General features: G+C 44.9%; 4 protein-coding genes and 1 non-coding gene across 7 annotated transcripts; 3 read left to right on the forward strand and 2 right to left on the reverse strand.

The window, feature by feature from the left end:
• Nucleotides 1-11: 11 nt before the first annotated feature.
• On the reverse strand, nt 12-651 carry LOC112885759. Its single transcript, XM_025951398.1, has one exon. The coding sequence runs from the start codon at nt 644-646 to the stop codon at nt 362-364; it is 285 nt and encodes a 94-aa protein (XP_025807183.1). The 5' UTR covers nt 647-651; the 3' UTR covers nt 12-361.
• Nucleotides 652-726: 75 nt separating this feature from the next.
• On the forward strand, nt 727-799 carry TRNAR-UCU. The gene has a single exon. It is a non-coding gene; the product is annotated as a tRNA-Arg (tRNA).
• A 2,587-nt stretch (nt 800-3,386) lies between these two features.
• LOC112884448 (F-box protein At5g07610-like) lies at nt 3,387-4,113 on the reverse strand. The gene is made up of 2 exons (XM_025949832.1): nt 3,711-4,113; nt 3,387-3,655 (listed from the first exon to the last, which is right to left on the reverse strand). Exons 1-2 carry the CDS (start codon nt 4,111-4,113, stop codon nt 3,387-3,389), a joined length of 672 nt encoding a protein of 223 aa, XP_025805617.1.
• A 4,477-nt stretch (nt 4,114-8,590) lies between these two features.
• Nucleotides 8,591-12,696, forward strand: LOC112885666 (replication factor C subunit 2). 3 transcript variants are annotated; one of them, XR_003227228.1, is made up of 13 exons: nt 8,591-8,765; nt 8,872-8,950; nt 9,059-9,138; nt 9,973-10,092; nt 10,177-10,246; nt 10,337-10,410; nt 10,494-10,614; nt 10,759-10,821; nt 10,900-10,959; nt 11,394-11,519; nt 11,603-11,686; nt 11,958-12,262; nt 12,354-12,696. XR_003227228.1 is itself a non-coding variant. In XM_025951234.1 (12 exons), the coding sequence occupies exons 1-12, from the start codon at nt 8,722-8,724 to the stop codon at nt 12,054-12,056; spliced, it is 1,020 nt and encodes a 339-aa protein (XP_025807019.1). In that variant the 5' UTR covers nt 8,591-8,721; the 3' UTR covers nt 12,057-12,678. The 3 variants fall into 3 exon arrangements, 1 of the variants encoding a protein (XP_025807019.1); XR_003227229.1 differs by lacking the exon at nt 12,354-12,696 and having other exon boundaries at nt 11,610-11,686; nt 11,958-12,057; XM_025951234.1 differs by having other exon boundaries at nt 11,958-12,678.
• Nucleotides 12,697-13,249: 553 nt separating this feature from the next.
• LOC112885665 (SWI/SNF complex subunit SWI3C-like) lies at nt 13,250-19,097 on the forward strand. Its single transcript, XM_025951232.1, has 9 exons — nt 13,250-13,450; nt 13,533-14,084; nt 14,189-14,754; nt 15,326-15,680; nt 15,791-15,864; nt 16,636-16,724; nt 16,919-16,971; nt 17,064-17,206; nt 18,301-19,097. The coding sequence occupies exons 1-9, from the start codon at nt 13,423-13,425 to the stop codon at nt 18,781-18,783; spliced, it is 2,343 nt and encodes a 780-aa protein (XP_025807017.1). The 5' UTR covers nt 13,250-13,422; the 3' UTR covers nt 18,784-19,097.
• The last annotated feature ends 683 nt before the right edge of the window (nt 19,098-19,780 follow it).

The following is a 19,780-nucleotide window of genomic DNA, read 5'->3' on the forward strand; positions in this document are numbered from 1 at the left end:
AAAATGAAGCATGAGATCAACCTGATCGAATTACTTTCAGTCGGCGTCAGTAGCAAGGAGACATCACACAGATGGGCACACAGAAGCCGGATCAAATCCTAAGCAACCTCACTCAGCACACGAATAGATACAGCAACTGGACAAGCAAAGATTTCTGACATTACCATCCCAACTGCCAAGAAATATCTCTAGCTCTCTTCTCATCAAAATAGGGGGTTGGATTACACCGCACTATCATGCATCACAACGAGACAAGATCCACCGCCCGGGAAAGATCCCGGGATCGGTCTCATATCGGATCCAAACGAAATACAGGGGGTGGCAGAGAGAAAGAAGAGATCCGCGGAGGGCGGGAGCCGATCTAGGCGGAGGAGGCGACGGAGGGGAGGATCCGGGACCCGACGAGGTAGGCGAGGAAGCCGGCGAAGGCGAGCAGGAAGGCGTAGTCCACCGCCACGAACAGCGCCGCGGACCCGTGCCTCCTCTTCCCCGCCGCTCCGGCGCCGGGCTTCTTGGCCGCCTCCATCTTGCTCTGCCCACACCACTCTCCTTTGACTCCGGCGACCTGGTGCGGTGGCTCGCCTTGCTTCGGCCCTCGTTCCTGCTGTTGGGGTTGGGCTGTTGGGACTTGGGGTTCCGCCTCCATCCTGTCGGATCTTTGGTGGCGTGGAGCCTTGAGTCGGTCCATCCGAATATGTAATCGACAGGTTGCGCAAGATACAAAAAGCGCCTGTGGCCTAATGGATAAGGCGTCTGACTTCTAATCAGACGATTGTGGGTTCGAGTCCCACCAGGCGTGCAATTTATATTTTGTTTGCCCTCCACAACCGTGTGACCTTTCCTATATATTTTCCTCTCTTTTTTGCCCCCCACCCCCCCTTCTTTATACTTACCTACTGTACCAAACCCTTATTTTTTAAGTCAATGGGACACACGGGGGAGTAGTTCACTTCATCTTTTTATATATCGAAATTCAAAAATAAAAAGAATATTGACCGGCAAAAAAATTAAAATGGACATGTATCTTGAACAAGAGGGAGTAGTACATCAGTAAATTGATGTCTGGACTCCTCAGTGATCTGTCGTAATGGTTGGACACTGCTGCTGTGGGAGCAGCTACTGCTTGCTATCTAGCTTGCATGCATCCTAACGTTCAAGACATTTCTGGGAAAATACTTGGAAGATAGGCGGCTATGTAATCAAACCAGAACTTAGCACTGCGACGAAGTTACAAATCTGAGGCCGGCAATGGACACTGTGAATCATGCCATCTAAACGACATTAATTTGGTGAAGGCAACAATGACACCCGTGAGTAGAATGGAACGTACGGGGAAAACCGGCGATCATATTTATCGGGCACTTGTTCTTCCAAGCTGCAAGTAGCGTGCATCACCCCGTGCTTCATGTCGTAGGACACCAGCCTTTTCCCGCGACCCGGCCACTCTCTGTTCCCGGTTCCACGGCGAGTTCGTCCGTCAGAAAAGATCCACCATGCTCAACCTCTGCTTCAAGACCCACTCCTTACGGTCATCGCGAACGTAGATCGCAAGGGCATCGCCAGGGTAGTCATGATGCACGAAGAGCAACCGCCCCTGCGATTGGGCGACTCTACCGCACTCATCGTCGTCGACACCGCGCGGCGCAGGGGTGACCTTCCATGACTGGCCCTTGACGTCCACGGACACGACACTATAGGAAAACAGCAAACTTCCGACGGCTAAAATAAACTTTCGACGGCCCCGTCGGAAGATACTCCACTTACGACGGCCGAAGAGACAGCCGTCGGAAGTTATTTAACATCCGACGGCCGAAGAGAGAGCTGTCGAAAGTTGAGCGGCCCGCCGTTACCCCCCCGGTCGGGCTTGCGTTATCCCGATTCTATCCGTTTTCTTCCCCAAATTTCACGATCTCCCGCCACGCCGCCGCCGGCCCCAGCTCGCCCCGCCCGCCGCGCCGCCGCCCGTCCCCGCCGCCGCCTGGCTGTGCCGCCCGTCCCCACCGCCGCCCGACCGCGCCGCCTCTGCCCCCGGCCGCGCCGCCGCCTCTGCCCCCGGGCCACGCCGCCGCCTCTGCCCCTGGGCCGCGCCGCCCGGCCCGCCGCCGCCCGAACCCCCGCCGTCCAGATTAGTGCAGCACCGTCGGAAGTTAAATAAAATATTATATTTGGTATGCATATTATAGTGATTAAACACTAATCGTTTAAGTTTAGTAACTAAAGCTTTATAATTATGATATATCTAATTTAAAACTAATCGCTCAAGATAACTATATTCTAACTTTGCAATTATTTAACTTAAAGTATGGGTGAGGATCGACGATGGATGTACGAAGGTTGGCCTAATTTGTCAGATAAATGGATAGCTAATACGGAGGAATTTGTTAAGCGTGCTTTTGCTATGTCAAAGAATGGAAATGATGTGAGATGCCCATGTAGCCGTTGTCGTATTTGTTATTGTCAGACTAGGAAAGTTTTGTCCTCACATCTAATAAAGTATGGTTTCATACCTAACTATGAGGTGTGGGTGTATCACGGTGAAGCTTTATCTCCTCAGAATGCACCAGAAGTCCCAGTACCATTAGAAGTGGCGACATCACCACAAGTTCTAAGTAATGATAATGGAGAGTACGATAGAATGGATGAGATGCTTCGTGATTTAGGGGAAGATATGGAGCTCCCATCCGAGACTGAGGATCCACCTATGTCGGAGGCTAAAAAAAATTTCGAGCTCCTTAAAGCTTCAGAAGAGCCGTTGCACGAGCACACAAAAGTGACTCTCCTTACTTTCGTGACTCGACTCATGGCTATTAAGTCCAAATTCACATTATCTCACAATTGTTACAATATGAATGAATTGTGTATGTCCTTGATTATGAACCTATGAAGTTTATGTATGTGGATATATGAATTGTGTATTTGCGTGCAATTTCTGATTGTGAATTATAATTGTGGATGAAATTTGATTATATACAATGTTTGTGGTTGGTTTTGGGGTTTCAAGTTGTGCTGTTAGTGTGGGGAAGCTTAACTTCCGACGGTTTTTGGGCAGCCGTCGGAAGTTTGATGGGCTTAACTTCCGACGGTCAAACCGTCGGAAGTTAAGAGACGACCGTCAATCGCCGTTTGCTGGCTAACTTCCGACGGTTTTAACGGGCCGTCGGAAGTTACTAAACTTCGGATGGTTTTGGTGTTAAGCCGTCGTTGAAAATTTCCGACGACTGAGGCCCGACGAGAAAACTTCCGACGGCTTAGCTCTAAACCGTCGGAAGTTTAAGTTTATCTAACTTCCGACGGTTTAGCGGCAACTCCCTCGGAAGTTACCAGTTTTCCTGTAGTGCGACGGAGACCGCGTTGTAGATGGTGGCCAGGTGCAGGACGCCGTTCAGTTAGGTCGCCGTTTGGCGGGCGAAGAAGATGCTGCAGCGGCCGCTCCACCTGCTCCGGTGCAGAGCCCATCTGCCGGTGCCGGAGGAGTAGATGTCCACGGCCTCGACGAAGCCGTAGCACGGGTCCTCCTGCTCCACCAGCTGGAACACGAGGAAGTGCGGGGAGACGGCCGGGTCGAACCCCAGCGCGGCGTAGGTGGTGTTGTGCCAGGCTCTGAACTCCCCCGGGGCTTGGCTCGGCGGCGGCAGGGCGACCCAGTCCGCGGTGGCTGCACACGACGTAGAAGCAGCTGGCCTGAGCTGGCCCAGCTGGTGGTGACCCGCGCGAGGAGGGCGGCGTCGGCGAGCAGCAGCGCAGGAGGAGGAGCCCGTTGCAGGAGTCGAGCAGCTCCATCTCGCCGCGGCTCGAGGGCAGGAAGGAGAGAGCCGTCTCGACCGTGGACAGGCCGCCGCCGCCGTCTGCCGCCCCAGGAGAAGAGAGGCCGCAGAAGCGCCAGGGCGGGCCCTCGAGGGCGGCGGGATGGAAGAAGAAGCCGGACAGGGTCTGCGCGAACCTAGAGCGGTTGGCGGGGTCGGAGATGAGGCCGCGCCAGGACCGGGAGACGGACTTGAAGCGGCGGAGGGACTTGGCCGGCAGCCGTGCGAGGATCTCGAGTACGAGCTCGTCCGGGAGGTAGGCTGCCGGCGACGGCGGAGACGGGCTCCTGTCGCCGCCGCCGCCGTCCATGGCAAAGGTAGTGTTGTGTGGTCGCCGATGCAGAAACGAGAGATTCTCGATTGGGTTGGAGCTCAAGTGGATTGATGATGTGCCGCTCCGATCCGTAGCAAACTATAGGGCGCTGGAATTTGTTGTATCGCTGCTAGAAGATGGAACCGACTCCAGCTCGTAAACTACTGATCGAACCCGTGCGGCGGAATCAACTGCTTTGCTCACCTATAATAATCCTGAATACGTTTGGATGATGGAACCGCGCGCACATACCACAAATCTCTCTTGAATCGGCCGGCAAGCAAAGCAAAGCCAATATCACAAACAACATACGCGAAAATCAATCAAGCCAGCGACTGTTTATTTGGAATGCCAACTTAAATGGCTTCATTTAATTTGTAAGAGCAATATGCATGCTTGATCTATCTGAAGACAAAATTACGTGGCATTTATATCTACTGATGATTGTATATGGAGATTCAGTTAATCTTACAAGCTCTGATCCTTGTAGAGAAATCGATGCCAAATTTGAGCTTTGTACGGGCAGTCCTAATGGGCCGAGTAGGATAGTTTTATAGCATCAATGAAGCTGACACGTAAGCAATTTGATGACATGGCGAGGTAGTTAACGAAGAAAGAGAAGGAAACTGTTTCTCACATGTTTCCTATATGAGAAACGATTTCTACATGCGCTACGAAGCACAAAGAAACTGTTGCTTCCGCGTTGGGAGCGGGCACCAATTTCCATCCGTGGAGCCCACGCGCCTACCGTCGTCACCGCTCGCCGCGCTGCCTCGGGGGCAGATACAGTCCTACCGTGCCCCTCACAGGAGCTCGCCGCCGTCGAGACCGCCGGCTTGCTCAGCGGGTGAGCTTGCTTTTGTGTTCCTTTTTTGTCTCTTCAGAAAGCCGTCAATGGAGAAGCTTATCTTGCAGCCAGCGAAGAGAAGATTCAGGCTGTCATAAGTTTGATTTGCAGATTGCTGACTTCAAATTAGTTGTTGGTGAGTTCATGCCAACGAGGCTGATTTGGGTGGGGAGAAGTTCGATTCAGCATGGGAAACTTCGATTTTGTGCCCCTTCCGTACAGCCGCCGCGCTCGAGGACGCCGGCCTCGGCCTCAAGCTCCTCCCATGGCTTAGGATGGGAAGAGAGAAGACGATGGGAGAGAAAACGAAGAAGATTTGTTGAAAGTTACTGTGGGGGTCCATGTATAAAAATTATGCGCTGTGTGATGCGGTTTCTAGATGAAGTTTCTTGCTTAGCTGGCTGCTATGGAAATTAGTTCGTAGTTTCAGCGTTGGGACTGCCCTACGTGCTGAAGGTTTTGAAGCATTTATTTCTAGTTGTTGCTAATAATGCCCCTAATAAGTACAACGGAGCATACGGTAAAAACAGGCAATGCATATCAAAATATTCTCCATGCACGCACAAGTTTAAGCACTTCTTTCGTCCAAGAGTACAGATAACATGCGATAGATATGGCACTGATAGGTAAACACAAATGCGATGAGGCATCTTCTTGTTACTGTTGTTGTTGCTGCTGCTGCTATTCTTTTGGCAAATAAAGACGAAGAGACACATGTATTAGGCCAGGGAGGAACACAGCGCTACTGGTAGTAGCAGAGCTAGAATCTCAAAGGGGCCAGCATGCAATGCAACAAATTTTCCCAATTATAACTCAAAATACAAACAAAGGCATCGATCGATCGATCGATCCAACGAACCCGGCCCGGCCGACGCAGGCCACGCAGGCAGCGGCCTGATCGATTATATATATTCCTCGATCTGGCAATCGTTGTAGCACTGGCAGCAGCGTGGCTCGCATTTCTTGCACCTGAAACCCATCGACTGGCAAAACGCGAGGCTGCAGATTAATTCGTTGCACCAAGTAACAGCTGTGAGGGTATAGGCTGGCATGTCCCCAACCTCTGCAGGCGCAAAACAGAAACAGCGAGCAGGCACCGTACGTATGTATGTACCATTAATTAGTTATGCTTGATTACGTGCATGCACAAACCTGTGGCCACAAGCAGCACGAGGAGGAGGATGGCACATGAAGAAATCTTGCGTTGGAGCTCCAATATCCGGATGGATGGATTATTGGTTTCTTGATGTCAAGATTATCGATGTATGTATATGTGTATGTATGTATGAGACTAAACAACGGGGTTGCTGCCTTATAAAGGCAAACGAAATATAGAGTAAAATGAACTGCCGGTTCTCGAACTTGGCTCGAGATGTCATTTCGGTCCCCAAACTTTCAAAATGCACATTCAGATCCCTAAACCTGCTAATCATATCACGGAAGGTCCAAATCTTAAGCTAAACCAAAAATTATATAATTTTTTCAAATAAAAAATTATATACGTACAAAATTAATTCATATAGAAATCTATCTAAAAATATTGTAAAATAAGAAACTCATATGATCAAATTTGTAAAAAAATAGAAAATAAAAATGATATAGTTTGGAGGAAATATTGGAAAAGAAAATATTCGGCATAAATTTTTGAAATAATACTTTTTTAAAAGTAGAATATATAAGAGTTGAAGTTGAGTAGAAAAATTTAAAAATAAAATTTGGACCCTCATGTAAGCTCCACATAAGTTGAACACTTCCACTTTATAACTTAAAAATGATAATATGGATTTCACATGATATGAATGTGCATTTTAAAAGTTTGGAGACCGAGATGACATATTGAGCCAAGTTTGAGGACCGGCGATGCATTTTACTCCGAAATATATATAGTACAATTCAAATATTTGACTTATAAGTACCATATGCGAGTAATAAATATAATATCTGATAATAAAGAAAGGAGAGCGTGATGTATGTGTGAAATAAACCAAAAAAAGATTGTAGGCATCCGAGACCAGCAAAATCAAAGTCCGAAGCAAATTAAATTGTAGGTATTGTTGGATACTCATTTTTGTATATAAGAACAGACGATAAAAAAAGATAACACGCCCAAGGAACTAAATATAAGCTATTGCAATCTTCATGGGCACTCACTAATCCAGTACTATATCTAGTCACACGGTCCTCGCTAACTTTAATTAAGATCTGCGTCATTATGGAAGCCACGGCACCTTTAGTGATTTATATGTTTGCTTGCCGGCATGTAATATCTCCTTTCATACCTGAATCTTAAGATAACTAAGACATACTCCTTCGTCCCATAAAAAGTACAATTATACATTTGACGAAGAGTGCAGTTCTAAAAATTGGATCTCAACTAGCTGCCTAATTATATGATCAGATTTGATATACACACTAAAATTAAATACATGTGGCCAACAAATAAGGGTATAAAAGTCTTTTCACACTACTATTAATTCGTCTAAAAAAACTAGAATTGCATTCTTCAGGCTACGGGGAGTATTTGGTTTAGACCCACCTAGCTAATACAAATGTATTAGCTGCCTAGCTGCAATTATCTGTGGACTAACTTATATTACTAGGAGGAGTTTAGCTGCGTATTAGCTAACCTATCAATTAGTCAGTGGTCCAATTGTAATCTTGGATTATGACATGGTACGCCTTTTTATTTGTTCCAGGGACCACTCCTGCGCGTAAGCATAGCAGATAGGACCAAAAGATCTAAACGTTTAACAGGATTCGTTTTGGGTTGGCATTGGCAAGAACAGGCACGCAATCCTGAATACTTAAGCTTTATTTACATGCAGAACCACATCAATGATCACCTGACATAACCTCGACTGTCAGGCAGAGTGACTCAAAAAAGGATCACTGTTCCTTTGCTACTCTGCGACAGGCTAAATTAGAGAGGCCAAACTGAAACCTAAGACTACTTACGCTCGACGACTTGGACAGACCCAGTGCGCTCCTCCATCTCGCAGCAGATCTTCCTCTTGAAGAGGCGTGGAGCAGCGAGACAAGAGCTCTTCCGACAGCAGCTGCACTGGCGGTGTTCAGGATGAAAAGCACCCCAACGCTGGACACAACGTCCCTCCTGGATGTGTTCAGGTCGCTTCATCAGCATCCGCCAGTCAGTGAGAGCCTCTCCGATCTCGATCACCATAGGACCAGTATCTACAGTTTTATTATATATTTATTAAAATTGAGAATTTAATAACCGTGCCGGCTGGATTTTATAAAAATAAAACTCCTCTACGAAACTCTCTCTTATCTCTCCTTGCAATGATACTGACAAGTCAGTTTCTTCTCGTAAGTCGTAATGATACTGTCAAATCAGCAGAATTACCGTTATTTAATGTTTATAAAATTTCTGATAAAATTTTTATTAACACTTGTCTAAGATTCTGATTGCCGGGCCGTGGAGGGCTATATATGCTTGGTGGGGGCACAGGCGCACAGCTTGGGACACACTGTTCCCAGTTCTACTATATGCTCATTCTTTTCACTGAACTGTGGGCCACAGGTACCTAGGCCCACCTGTCGTGGACTGGCGACCAATCTTCTGGGCCTTCCTCCGGCCCTCCTGAGCCCCCACCAAAAGGCCGAAAACCCTTGGCCGAGAACCCCAACAAAAATCGCAGCGCGCGAAAACGCAGGAGCATCCCGCCCAATCGCCACCGCCGCCCGCGCGCACGGCAACCACCCCACCGTCGGCGACCTCTGCGACGGAAGACTAGGAGATGGCCCCTCTAGTGCCGATGTCGCAGCCATGGGTGGAGAAATAGTAAGGCCCCCACCCGTCCTCTTCCCACTCCCCCCAATTTCCCCGGATTCAGAATGGAGCCCCCGTGATTCTGGTCTAATCGCGCCGGTTCCTCCTGCAACTGCAGCCGGCCGAGGCAGGTGAAGGACGTCGCGCACCAGGAGGAGGTGATTCGGGTGCTCACCAACACCCTCCAGACCGCCGATGTAAGCGACCAATAAACCCTAACCCCTCTTCCTTCCACCCAAATTCTTCATTTTATTCGCGGAAACCCCCTTGGAGATCTTTTTTATTTGCTTTCTGGTCCCTTGCAGCTGCCGCACATGCTGTTCTACGGCCCGCCAGGCACGGGGAAGACCACCACTGCACTCGCCATCGCCCACCAGCTCTACGGGTATACCCTCTTGCTTGACGTCTTTTTGTCACTTTGGTTTCTGTCTTCTCGGTTTGGTTGCCTAGTATGTATAGTGTACTGTGTAATATTGGATTGTCTTTTACTTTCCATTGCCAGTGTAATGGCAGTGGAGCGACAGATGGGTATTGTGCGTCTTGCTATGCTCGGTCCTTTGATGTTACTGACTTTAGGGGTATGCAAAGTTGCTTTGTTTTGGGGGAAGTTGCTCAATGGTCATTTCCATTAAGGATGGACCATCGAGATGTTAGAAACTCAGAATGTTGATTTATTTGGCAAAGGTTGACATGTCTGTTTGTACAATCTTAACAATTGAATCGAACATCCTGAAAGAGTGAATCTTTATTTCTTGGCCATTGTTGATTCCTAGACATGCCACGGTTATTAGCCAATATATATGTTTGTGCAGTCCAATGGGTTGAATGATACATAGTTAAGTTGCAACTCAAGTTAATTCTTTCATGCAACTGACGAGCAGCAAAAAATGAAACTATATGTGTTTAAAACGGCCATTTAGAATGAATCTAATTATTACAAAAATAGCAAAGTTCCATTTCCTCTTGAACTCGCAAAAATATCTTAACTTATTTAGAATGATTGTCAACCAATTTAGCTTCACCTCTTTATCTGTTTTAAGCACGTGATGGTTATTGACTTATTTCTCTAATTTATTCACGACATCTCTGTAATCGTGACAAGTAAATAAAGAAACGGCATTAGAAACTGTTTTAGTTTTTTTTAAAAAGTAAACTATGCAACACTACTCTCAGAAGGTTTAAGGGCTCACAGTTTTCCGGTCCTCTTTCCATAACGCAGTCCAGAGCTGTACAAGTCAAGAGTTTTGGAGCTCAATGCTAGTGATGATCGCGGAATTAATGTGGTGAGGACGAAAATCAAGGACTTTGCTGCTGTTGCTGTTGGTACTACACGGAAAGCGTAAGCTCATCAAAATTAGAAAGATTTTCAATGCTCATCTGATTTTTAAATCCTGACTAGTTTTCTTGCTGTGATGGACTTCAGTGGTTATCCCTGCCCACCTTACAAGATTATTATACTTGATGAAGCCGATTCAATGACAGAAGATGCCCAGGTATATTGTCACACACACTCACTCATCTATATGTAATGATTCAGACCTAATGCATATGGTAAGTTTGTGATATTTCATATCCTTCTGTAGAATGCTTTGAGGCGTACTATGGAGACTTACTCCAAAGTGACCAGATTCTTTTTTATATGCAACTATATCAGCAGGTATTTTGTCAACTTGATCTTATATTCTTCTATGGTACAAGTGTTGATATTTTGAAATTCGTTATTGTTAATCTGTGTTACAGGATAATAGAACCACTTGCATCGAGATGTGCAAAGTTTAGGTTCAAGCCTCTTTCAGAAGAAGTGATGAGCAGCCGCATTATGCATATATGCAATGAAGAAGGTCTCAATCTTGATTCTCAGGTATTATTTAAATTAGGCTCACTCCTGATGGGTCAGATGATATTTAACTGCGTCATGAACTATTATGATAATAGGGTGAACTATTTCGCTCACTCTTTAGGTTAATGATTACTTATGTTGAGATGCTTTGAATTTTCAAATTAGGCTCTATCCACACTGAGTGCCATTTCTCAAGGTGATCTCCGTCGTGCTATAACCTATCTTCAGGTCAGTTTTCTGAATCTGCTCTTTTGCATAATGCTGCAGTCAGTTGACCTTAGCTTCATATACCTTTTCTTTTTGCAGAGTGCAGCCCGCTTATTTGGATCTTCTATTTCCCCCACTGACTTGATCAGTGTTTCTGGGGTACACCACCACTCACTTTTCTTCTCTTTTGTCTGTGAAGATTACCTCATTACAAATTTGCTAGTTCCTATACTATATGATGCTGAAATGTATGGTTTTTGTTATGGATAGTGACATTATTTTACCTTGGTGCATGGGTTAGAGAAGTTCATATTTTTTATGGTTTCTCTCTCCAAGTTCATATTTTTTATGGTTTCTCTCTCCAGAACTTGGTAAAGTGGATCTTGTTCTTGTCTTCAGTAAGGTTATGCACACAGAGTGCTCAAATGTTTGCATATAAAGGAATTTTTGTTGTGCTTTGCTTGGAAATTTATGTCATATCATGACAAATTTTGTCATGCAAGTAATTGAAGGTCTGAGCGAACAGTTAGAAACTGCCTAGCTTTCTTTGAAACTGAACTCTACCATTTATCATGTTGGCCTCCCTGTGTCAGGTCATCCCGGAAGATGTTGTCAAGTCACTGCTTGCAGCCTGCAGATCTGGTGAATTTGATGTGGCAAACAAAGAAGTTAGCAATATTATCGCCGAGGGATATCCAGTTTCACAGCTGATGGCTCAGGTCATTTATTTATTCTTGTATCTAGATGTCACACTCTAGTTATTGTCATCTTATAACTGCCGCAAACTGAAGTAATTATTCAGTTTCTAGATGTGATTGTTAGCACAGACGATATTCCAGATGAGCAAAAGGCAAGGATATGTAAAAAGCTTGGGGAAACTGATAAGGTTTGTCCAACTTAAATTACATACTACATTAATTCAACATTTTTCTTGTTATCTTGAGTATTATTGTAAAGGAAACTTAGAACTTTCTCTTCGCACATGGCCAGTCGAGCGGTACCTTAATGTTGAAACCTGCCATTTTGGAGTTCCGTTTATTCTCATGTAGTGTGCATCCACTACCATATCCATGCATGTCCAAAATACTGAGCCTTCCAAATTGTTTATCTCCATTACATTTTCTCATTTCTTGTCTCCCTTTGTGGGGAGTTTGCAGTGCTTGGTCGATGGTGCAGATGAGTATCTTCAACTTTTGGATGTTGCCAGCGAGACTATTCGTGCTCTTTTCAACATGCCACAAACGTTGGTCTTTTGAGAGAAGTTTGCAAAGATGAATGCTTTTGGTGATGACCGATTATGAACATTTGCAAGCCCTGGAAGGTGTCTTCGTGCTTCTGAGATGCTGCACAAGGCTAATCTCCATCGCTATGCTGTCACTGTGTTTCCGGTAGACTTGTGATGGGTTAAAAATGTGATGAACTCGACCTAAAATTCTAACTGGACTGCACCTTTGGATGTCCAGTATGGCATGGAACATTTTTCAACTTACATCTTGTGCATTATATTTCCTTTCTTGCTCACTGATGAGGTGATGCTTTGATGATGATGGCAGATAGCAGCCTAGCATTGGCATTTCAATTTTTGGAGATCTCCAAACTCCGGAATGCATCCAGTTGACGCGCTCGTCTGCCCTAAGGATCGAGCTTCACATGACAACACGCTATTACCCAAAAAGGCTAACTCCTTATGAACAGATCCTTTGTCTTCTCTAACGGAATCATGGATAGAGATTGTTGCTGTCCTTTTGTTTTTAGTGACAAGTAATGCAATTTAATGGGAAACATCTGCATTTTCATCTAGAGAAAGCAAAACTGCTCTAGGAAAATTGTATGGCAAGAGGAACAAAACAACATAATTCATGCATTCTAAAGGCGAAATTTGGTTGCTGAGTACAATTCGCTCCAAGAACTGTAACATATTTACATAAACGCCTACTGCTCATCATGCACAATGTGCCCTAATTTTTGTAATACTGGGTCAATGCATACTAAAGGTTGTGTGCTAAGTTAGATGCTTTTTAGTCATGCATAGTGTGCGCAGATATTTCCCTCTTTTTCTCTCTCTCTCTTACCTAACATATTTTCATCACATTAGTCAAGTATTTAATACCTGTAGGAATTGTGTCTAAAAATCTTACAAAATTCTTAATCCACAATTACATAGTTACCTACTCAAATATAGAAGCAATTGATGTATATAAAATTCTAATCCGTCTTCTGTACATATACAATGCTATCGTCTTAAAATTTACCCAATAGCTATCCAAACTTCAACCAAAATAGCCATCATTCACAGTTGCAGTTACACAAGTGCCACCTCACCATTTCGTAAATCCCTTCTTTTCCATGCGTGTTTTGCAGATTAGGAAAGCATGAATTTAACTTGAACCTAATATTTAGGTTTGAACTTTAAAACTTTATCCTGACCCGTTGAACCCTACTTACTGTACCACACAAAATTCAAATCTAGAGGAAGAAATTCGAATGAGCTGAAAGTACTCCTCGATCGGCTCACTCCCCTCGCACGTGCTTCCCGACCAACCGCCGTGGTCCCCTCGCTCGCGGGCACTCTCCGGGCTCCCACCATCTCCGCCTCTTCCGCCGCCGCGAGCGCCGGCGACGATGCCGCGCAAGGCCTCCTCCACCTCAGGTACGCGCCCCGCCCGAACCCTCTTTGCGCCTCGCAATTCCCGCACTCCCAGAACCCTAACTCCTTCCCTCTTCCACTCCAGATGCGCGGGCCAAGTGGCGGAAGCGGAAGCGCGCCGCCGCCAGCCCTTCCCCGTCCAAGCAGCAGGCCGACCACTCCGACGATTCCGACTCCGCCGCGGCGGCGAACGGCGACGAGGACGCGCCCCGCGGCGCCTTTGCCAACGGGGGCGGCGGAACCCTAGCTGCCGGCGGCGGCGGCGATGACGACCCCGTGCTCGACCTCCGCGGGGCGGATGTGCTTTCCTCTCCTGCCGAGCCGGTCTCCTCCTTCCCCGCGGCCGTCCGCCGCGCCGTCGGCCGGCCTCACCCCTCGGTGCTTGCTATCGTCGACGCGGAGCGCGCGGCGTCCGGTGCCGACGGTGCTCCGGCCGCCCCAGCCTTGGTACCTGTTCTCGAGAACATTTCGCACGGTCAGCTCCAGGTGATCTCCGCGATGCTGCCCGACCACCCGTCCCTGTCATACGACCCTGACAAGCCGTCCACGTATGTTTGCACCCCGCCTCCACTCATGGAGGGATGTGGAGTGCACAAGCAGTTCTACGGCAAACTTCACATCGTGCCCAGGCACTCAGGTTTCTTCTTGGCACTAAAAATAATTGTTTGCCACTGACACTACCTGGTAGAACAAACTATTAATTTGAATTTTTGGGGGGCATTTGTTCATTCCTGATTGTAGATTGGTTTGTGCCAACAACGGTGCACAGATTGGAGAGGCAGGTTGTACCGCAGTACTTCTCTGGAAAATCCCAGGGGCAAACACCGGAGAAGTACATGATGTTGAGGAATAAGGTGATTGCAAAGTATTTGGAGCGTCCTGGGAAAAGACTCGTGTTTGCCGAGTGCCAGGGGCTTGTCACAAGCACACCTGAATTGTATGACCTGAGTAGGATAGTTAGGTTCTTGGAATCTTGGGGGATCATTAATTACCTTGCAACAGGGTCTGTGCACCGTGGCCTCAGGATGGCAGCATCACTAATCAAGGAAGAGACAACAGGGGAGCTGCAACTGGTATCTGCACCTATGAAATCGATTGATGGTTTGGTTTTGTTTGATCGGCCAAAATGCAGTATCCGGGCAGATGATATAGCTTCTGCGGTGTCAACTTCATCTGCTTCAGTTGTGGCAAATGGTGATACTGATTATGTGAATTTGGATGAGAAGATCTGGGAGCGCTTATCAGAGACTTCTTGTAGTTTCTGCTCACAACCTTTGCCCAGCTTACACTACGAGTCACAAAAGGAGGTGTGTGCACAATAAAAAGTTTCTACTTGGTCCTATTTCATTCTTCATACTTTGATGCTCCTTCATTACATCATCAGGACTGTTGATTATGCAATCCACTTCACATGTGTACCCTCGTATTGGTCTATTTTGTTCATCATTAACTATGTAGAATGATCCTGTTATTGGTCATCTTACGTTCAAAACTTAGCATTTGTTTACCACATGACTCACTATTCAAAATAGCTGACCATTTTAATTAATGGCATTTATTGTGACCGCCAAGAGTTCATTTGCTGGCTGTGAAGCCTTATTTACATTACTCGCCATGTATTACTTGATTTGCTTAATAATTTTTCTGAATTAATTTGAGTATTTGATTTTAGTGTATTATAAACTTCATGATGATTTTCCCTATATATGTGCTTTATTTTGAAGCGTCATATTTTAAGAGTGATATTCATTTTAATGTGGTTGTTCTGTTAAGGTGGACTGATATAATTATTTTGATTTATTGTAAATTTGCTATTTTCATCAAAGAAGCATATAAATGAGACTAACAAGTTGGTCTTATTTTTAACTGGTGGAGCAGGCAGACATTGCTCTTTGTGCAGATTGCTTCCACAGTGCAAGATTTGTTACTGGGCATTCAAGCTTAGATTTTCAGAGAGTGGATGGGATGAAGGACCGATCAGACACTGATGGGGACAGATGGACTGATCAGGAAACTTTACTGTTGTTGGAGGGCATAGAGAAGTTCAATGATAACTGGAATCATATTGCAGGGCATGTCGGAACAAAGTCAAAAGCACAATGTATTCACCATTTTATTCGTCTCCCAGTGGAAGATGGTTTGTTGGAGAACATGGAAGTGCCAGAAGCATCCCTACCATCCAGAATGCAAAGCAATGGTTTTTTGCATTCAGATTCCAATGGCAGTACTTCAGGTGTGTTTTCTATTTGTTAAACCAACTTTCTCATTTTTATTACACTCTGGTATTCATGATTGCAAAATTTATCAGCCTCCTTTATTTTTGGCTGATGATTTGTTCCTTAGGTTGTTTACGTCAAAGTAACCAACCTGGAAACCAGATTCCATTCATTAATTCTGCTAATCCGGTCATGTCACTGGTGAGTCATTCTACACTATTTCTTGGATCTGTTGGTTACAAAGTTATGCACTTCTATATTCAAATTTGGATACTGAAATGTCTGAATGCATTTACACTTGTCTTCACTGGCCTTTTATATGGTCCAGTGATGCGCATACATCTGTACTACAAACCCTGATTGATCTTTTTTAACCAAACCCTTACTAGCTCAAAGAAAAATTATTTGTGAACTTAATACCGTGTACATGTAGTTGCCAACCATGACTCTGGAGTTGCTAATCCATGTTCTATGCTGTATTACCTTAGAAATTGATTCGATAGAGACTAGACAGTTTATTGCAGCTTGTTTGATTGATAGCTGGTCAGGCATCAAAATTAAAAAGACATAGAATTCTGGTGGAAACTGTACCCACATTTGTCTTTTAGTTATTAATTGGCTGCTCAAGTTCACAAATACTTGATTAGGGCACCAGTCATATAATCATAAGGGCCACTCCGTGGTAATTGGAAATCCATGTGTGTACACTTGATCGGAATATCCAGTGCAGTTACATTTCAGTGTGAAGATGGTATCTCTGAACATGTACCACTGGGTGCGTTGGAAGCCATATATTAAGGGAACAAAAGGAATAAACAGGTTAAAAAAGTTTGCGAGTAAAATCGTCACAAGCTGAGGATCATGGTTGTACTCCACCACATGCAGTTTTGTGTTTTTATTGTATCTGTCAATGGTCAATCTGCTGCAGAGATCTATATATCTCTGGTCTTACTATTCAGAGATGTTTTGCAGGTTGCATTTTTGGCCTCTGAAGTAGGACCAAGGGTTGCAGCAGCCTGTGCAAGTGCAGCATTATCAGTTTTGACAAGAGATGATTCCAGGTGAGCCACCTGTGCTTCAATAAGGGAAGTCTAGTGATGTAATTAATGAACATTTGCTGATCCTGACTTGCCATGTTGATTTTATACCTAGAATGCAATAAATAGTTTTTGTTTAATAGTACTTGATTTATTTTCTCTCTTGGTCTCACATTACTGGAGCTATATTTTAATATGGTCTTTTCCATTCTGTTAAGGATGTGTTCAGAAGGCATCAATGCCATGGGTCATGCTGCTCATCAAAATTATGGTAAGCGCTTTGTTCCGCAAATTAGTAATTCCCTTTCTTTTACAATCATATTGGCAAGATATTATATTATAAAATGCAATCTTCTGAAACAGGACCCTCATCATCCATCTCTCCTGAAACTGTCAAACATGCTGCCATTTGTGGCTTGTCAGCAGCTGCAACAAAGTCCAAACTTTTTGCAGATCAGGAGGAGCGCGAAATTCAGAGATTAGCTGCCACCATCATAAATCATCAGGTTTGTTGCAGTACCAAATTTATGGTTTTGCAATTTTGTTATGTTGGTGTCTGGCCCTCATACTTTTTGTGGTATTGTTTGCATTTATGGTGCACCATTACTGTGTCAGTGCTTGCATGTTTATGACATAAGAAAAAAGAAACCCTGATTCTGAGTTAAGTTAGCTGTATCTCTGGAAGAACCTTTTGTTCTTAGTTGATAAAAAGTTGAATCTCAAGCATCCTTGACATAATGTTGGTCACATATTTTGATATGATACTTCCAAAGTCGTAGTTGTATTTGAACAACATTGACCAAATACTGAGATGAAGAGGAGGTTTTTAGAATGAAAGATCCACTGGGAAAAACAGAAATTCACATTTGTCAAGGTTTGACATTTGCCTAACAGTTCAATTCTAATCTTGCTGATTCTAAGTGGTTTTATAGTTTGAAGGAAAGCAATTATTCTGGCATAATATTTTGGATAGCTCGACAACCTATTGGAAATCTATACAGTAACTGCAGCTCTGGAAGAACCTTTTGTAATCATTAACAAAATAATGAATCTTGAGCATCCTTGAATCTCTGAGTGATTTCCCGCCTTGTTTTTTGATTTGGTATTTCAAAGTGCTGGTTACACTTCGAAAAACATTGAGATTTTGTGCATGAAAGAGAGACTGGGAAAAAAACACAAAGTTTCCATTAGGCTAGGATTGGCATATGCCCAGCTGGTCAGTTCTTGACTAATCTGGCCAATTCCTGCTAGTTTCATAGTTCGAAGGAAAAAACTGTTCTGACAGTATTTGTAGATAATTCAACAAAAACCCTTATATCTCACTGTTTAAAACCATCTTTTTACTAACAAGCATGAGGATTCAACCAGCTGGGCCAATTGTCGTCCTCAAAACTTTCCTAAATGGAGTTTGGCTTTGAAACTTTAACTGCCCTGGAACTTGTTTTAACGAGCTGGGCCAATTATTGTTCACAAACCTTTCTTAAATGTGGTGAGGCCTTAGGACCATTTTCCTATGATAAACCTTTTTAAAATTTATACTTGTAATGCTGGATAAAAAGCAAATGATCTCACATTCAGCTTGCTATTTTTGTGCATGCAGTTAAAGAGACTGGAGTTGAAGTTGAAGCAGTTTGCAGAGGTTGAGACCATGCTCTTGAAGGAAAGTGAACGACTTGAGCTGGTGAGGCAGCAGCTGGCAGCTCAGCGTGTCCGAATATTGTCAACCCGGTTACCTTCCGCAGGTGGCACTCTACCCGGAGGTGGCAGCACCATGTCTTCAAACCCAATGAATCAGGCCATCGGCGTTAGACCGCAGATGATGCAGGTCTCGATGCCACAGTCCAGCATGCCAGCGATGTACGCCAACAACATGCAGGGGCATCCCCAGATGGCTGCTCTGCTGCAGCAGCGTCAACAGATGCTCTCATTTGGGCCTCGCCTGCCGCTCTCAGCAATCCACCCTGGCACATCATCCTCGTCCGCGCCCAGTATGATGTTCAACCCTGGTATGCCCAACTCGGCTGCTCCAAATCACCACCCGCTGTTGAGACCACCCTCAGGGAACAATTCAAATGTAGGTTAATGAGATAAGTGTTTTCTCCCTTCCCGAATCTAGATTCCTGGGATGCAGCCCCTGATTCTGATTGTTGACCATTATTGTAATTCAATTGAACAATCACATATAGAGGTAGCTGTTAGCAGCAATAGGTTTTCCATTGTCTGTAGGCTCTGGACCGTGTGTATGTGGTTGGTCTGATAAGACTGATGTTGCTAGTGGCTAGGCGATGCATAGAGAGTGTAGAGGTTCGTCCTGATTAATTGTTATTACTGTTCCTAAGTTCTCAGAAGGTCGCGGAAATTGGATCCACATGTATACCTAATCATCTGTGTTTCGTATTTGGTGTGCCGAAATGGTCTAAATATTTGGAACTTTTTGGATGCCGACGTGGTCTTATTTTTTGAACTGTGCTTTGGTACCTGGGATCTGGAAGCTCGATTCGGATGGGTGTTTTCTAAGGATTTTGGGTCCATTGGGTCTATATGAGGGCATACGTTTATATCCGCTCTTGTAAAACAACCAAACACCCCTCTATGAGATTGTGGTCCTCCCGTGAGCAACGAAACACACCGTAGTATGCGGTGAGAGCAAGAAGACAAAACCCAAAAGCATTAGCCGTGGTTGCTCAGATGTAGGGTGTATAGAGGCATCAGTGAAATGACATCTTACCAAAAAATAAAAGGTGAAACTTTCAACAACTTTTGAATTCGGTAAGAGGGGAAAGAGGTAGAAATTCAACCAGATTCCCTTGCTAAAATTTCGAACTCAGTGAAATATAGTTTCACGTTTGTACATATAAGCCCTGGGAAATGGACATTTTGCGCTCCAAAGCCCCAAACAACGCCACATCGTGCGCGTTGTTGTTTCATCTGACGGCAAAGAACTCTGGAACTGGAAGCTATCTAGACAGACGGCTGGAGGACGAGGAGGAATAGCCGAATCGGTCAAGAACAAGGCATTGTTTTGCTTGGCGCAGCAGGCTACAATAGTCACACGACAACGGAGACCGTACCAAGGCTAT

The sequence above is a fragment of the Panicum hallii genome, chromosome 3 (genome assembly GCF_002211085.1).
Source record: "Panicum hallii strain FIL2 chromosome 3, PHallii_v3.1, whole genome shotgun sequence".
Classification (NCBI taxonomy): Eukaryota; Viridiplantae; Streptophyta; class Magnoliopsida; order Poales; family Poaceae; genus Panicum; species Panicum hallii.

What these genes read in the sequence shown, in the direction of transcription:
- LOC112885759 (XM_025951398.1), bottom strand. Translation starts at nt 646, where the DNA reads ATGGAGGCGGAACCCCAAGTCCCAACAGCCCAACCCCAACAGCAGGAA.
- LOC112884448 (XM_025949832.1), bottom strand. Translation starts at nt 4,113, where the DNA reads ATGGACGGCGGCGGCGGCGACAGGAGCCCGTCTCCGCCGTCGCCGGCA. An exon ending in GCCGACGCCGCCCTCCTCGC is followed by an intron (nt 3,656 to 3,710) that starts GCGGGTCACCAC and finishes CGTCGTGTGCAG; the next exon opens with CCACCGCGGACTGGGTCGCC.
- LOC112885666 (XM_025951234.1), top strand. Translation starts at nt 8,722, where the DNA reads ATGGCCCCTCTAGTGCCGATGTCGCAGCCATGGGTGGAGAAATA. An exon ending in GTCTCAATCTTGATTCTCAG is followed by an intron (nt 10,615 to 10,758) that starts GTATTATTTAAA and finishes TTTTCAAATTAG; the next exon opens with GCTCTATCCACACTGAGTGC. An exon ending in GTGCTATAACCTATCTTCAG is followed by an intron (nt 10,822 to 10,899) that starts GTCAGTTTTCTG and finishes TTCTTTTTGCAG; the next exon opens with AGTGCAGCCCGCTTATTTGG.
- LOC112885665 (XM_025951232.1), top strand. Translation starts at nt 13,423, where the DNA reads ATGCCGCGCAAGGCCTCCTCCACCTCAG. An exon ending in CATCGTGCCCAGGCACTCAG is followed by an intron (nt 14,085 to 14,188) that starts GTTTCTTCTTGG and finishes TCCTGATTGTAG; the next exon opens with ATTGGTTTGTGCCAACAACG. An exon ending in TGCTGCTCATCAAAATTATG is followed by an intron (nt 16,972 to 17,063) that starts GTAAGCGCTTTG and finishes CTTCTGAAACAG; the next exon opens with GACCCTCATCATCCATCTCT.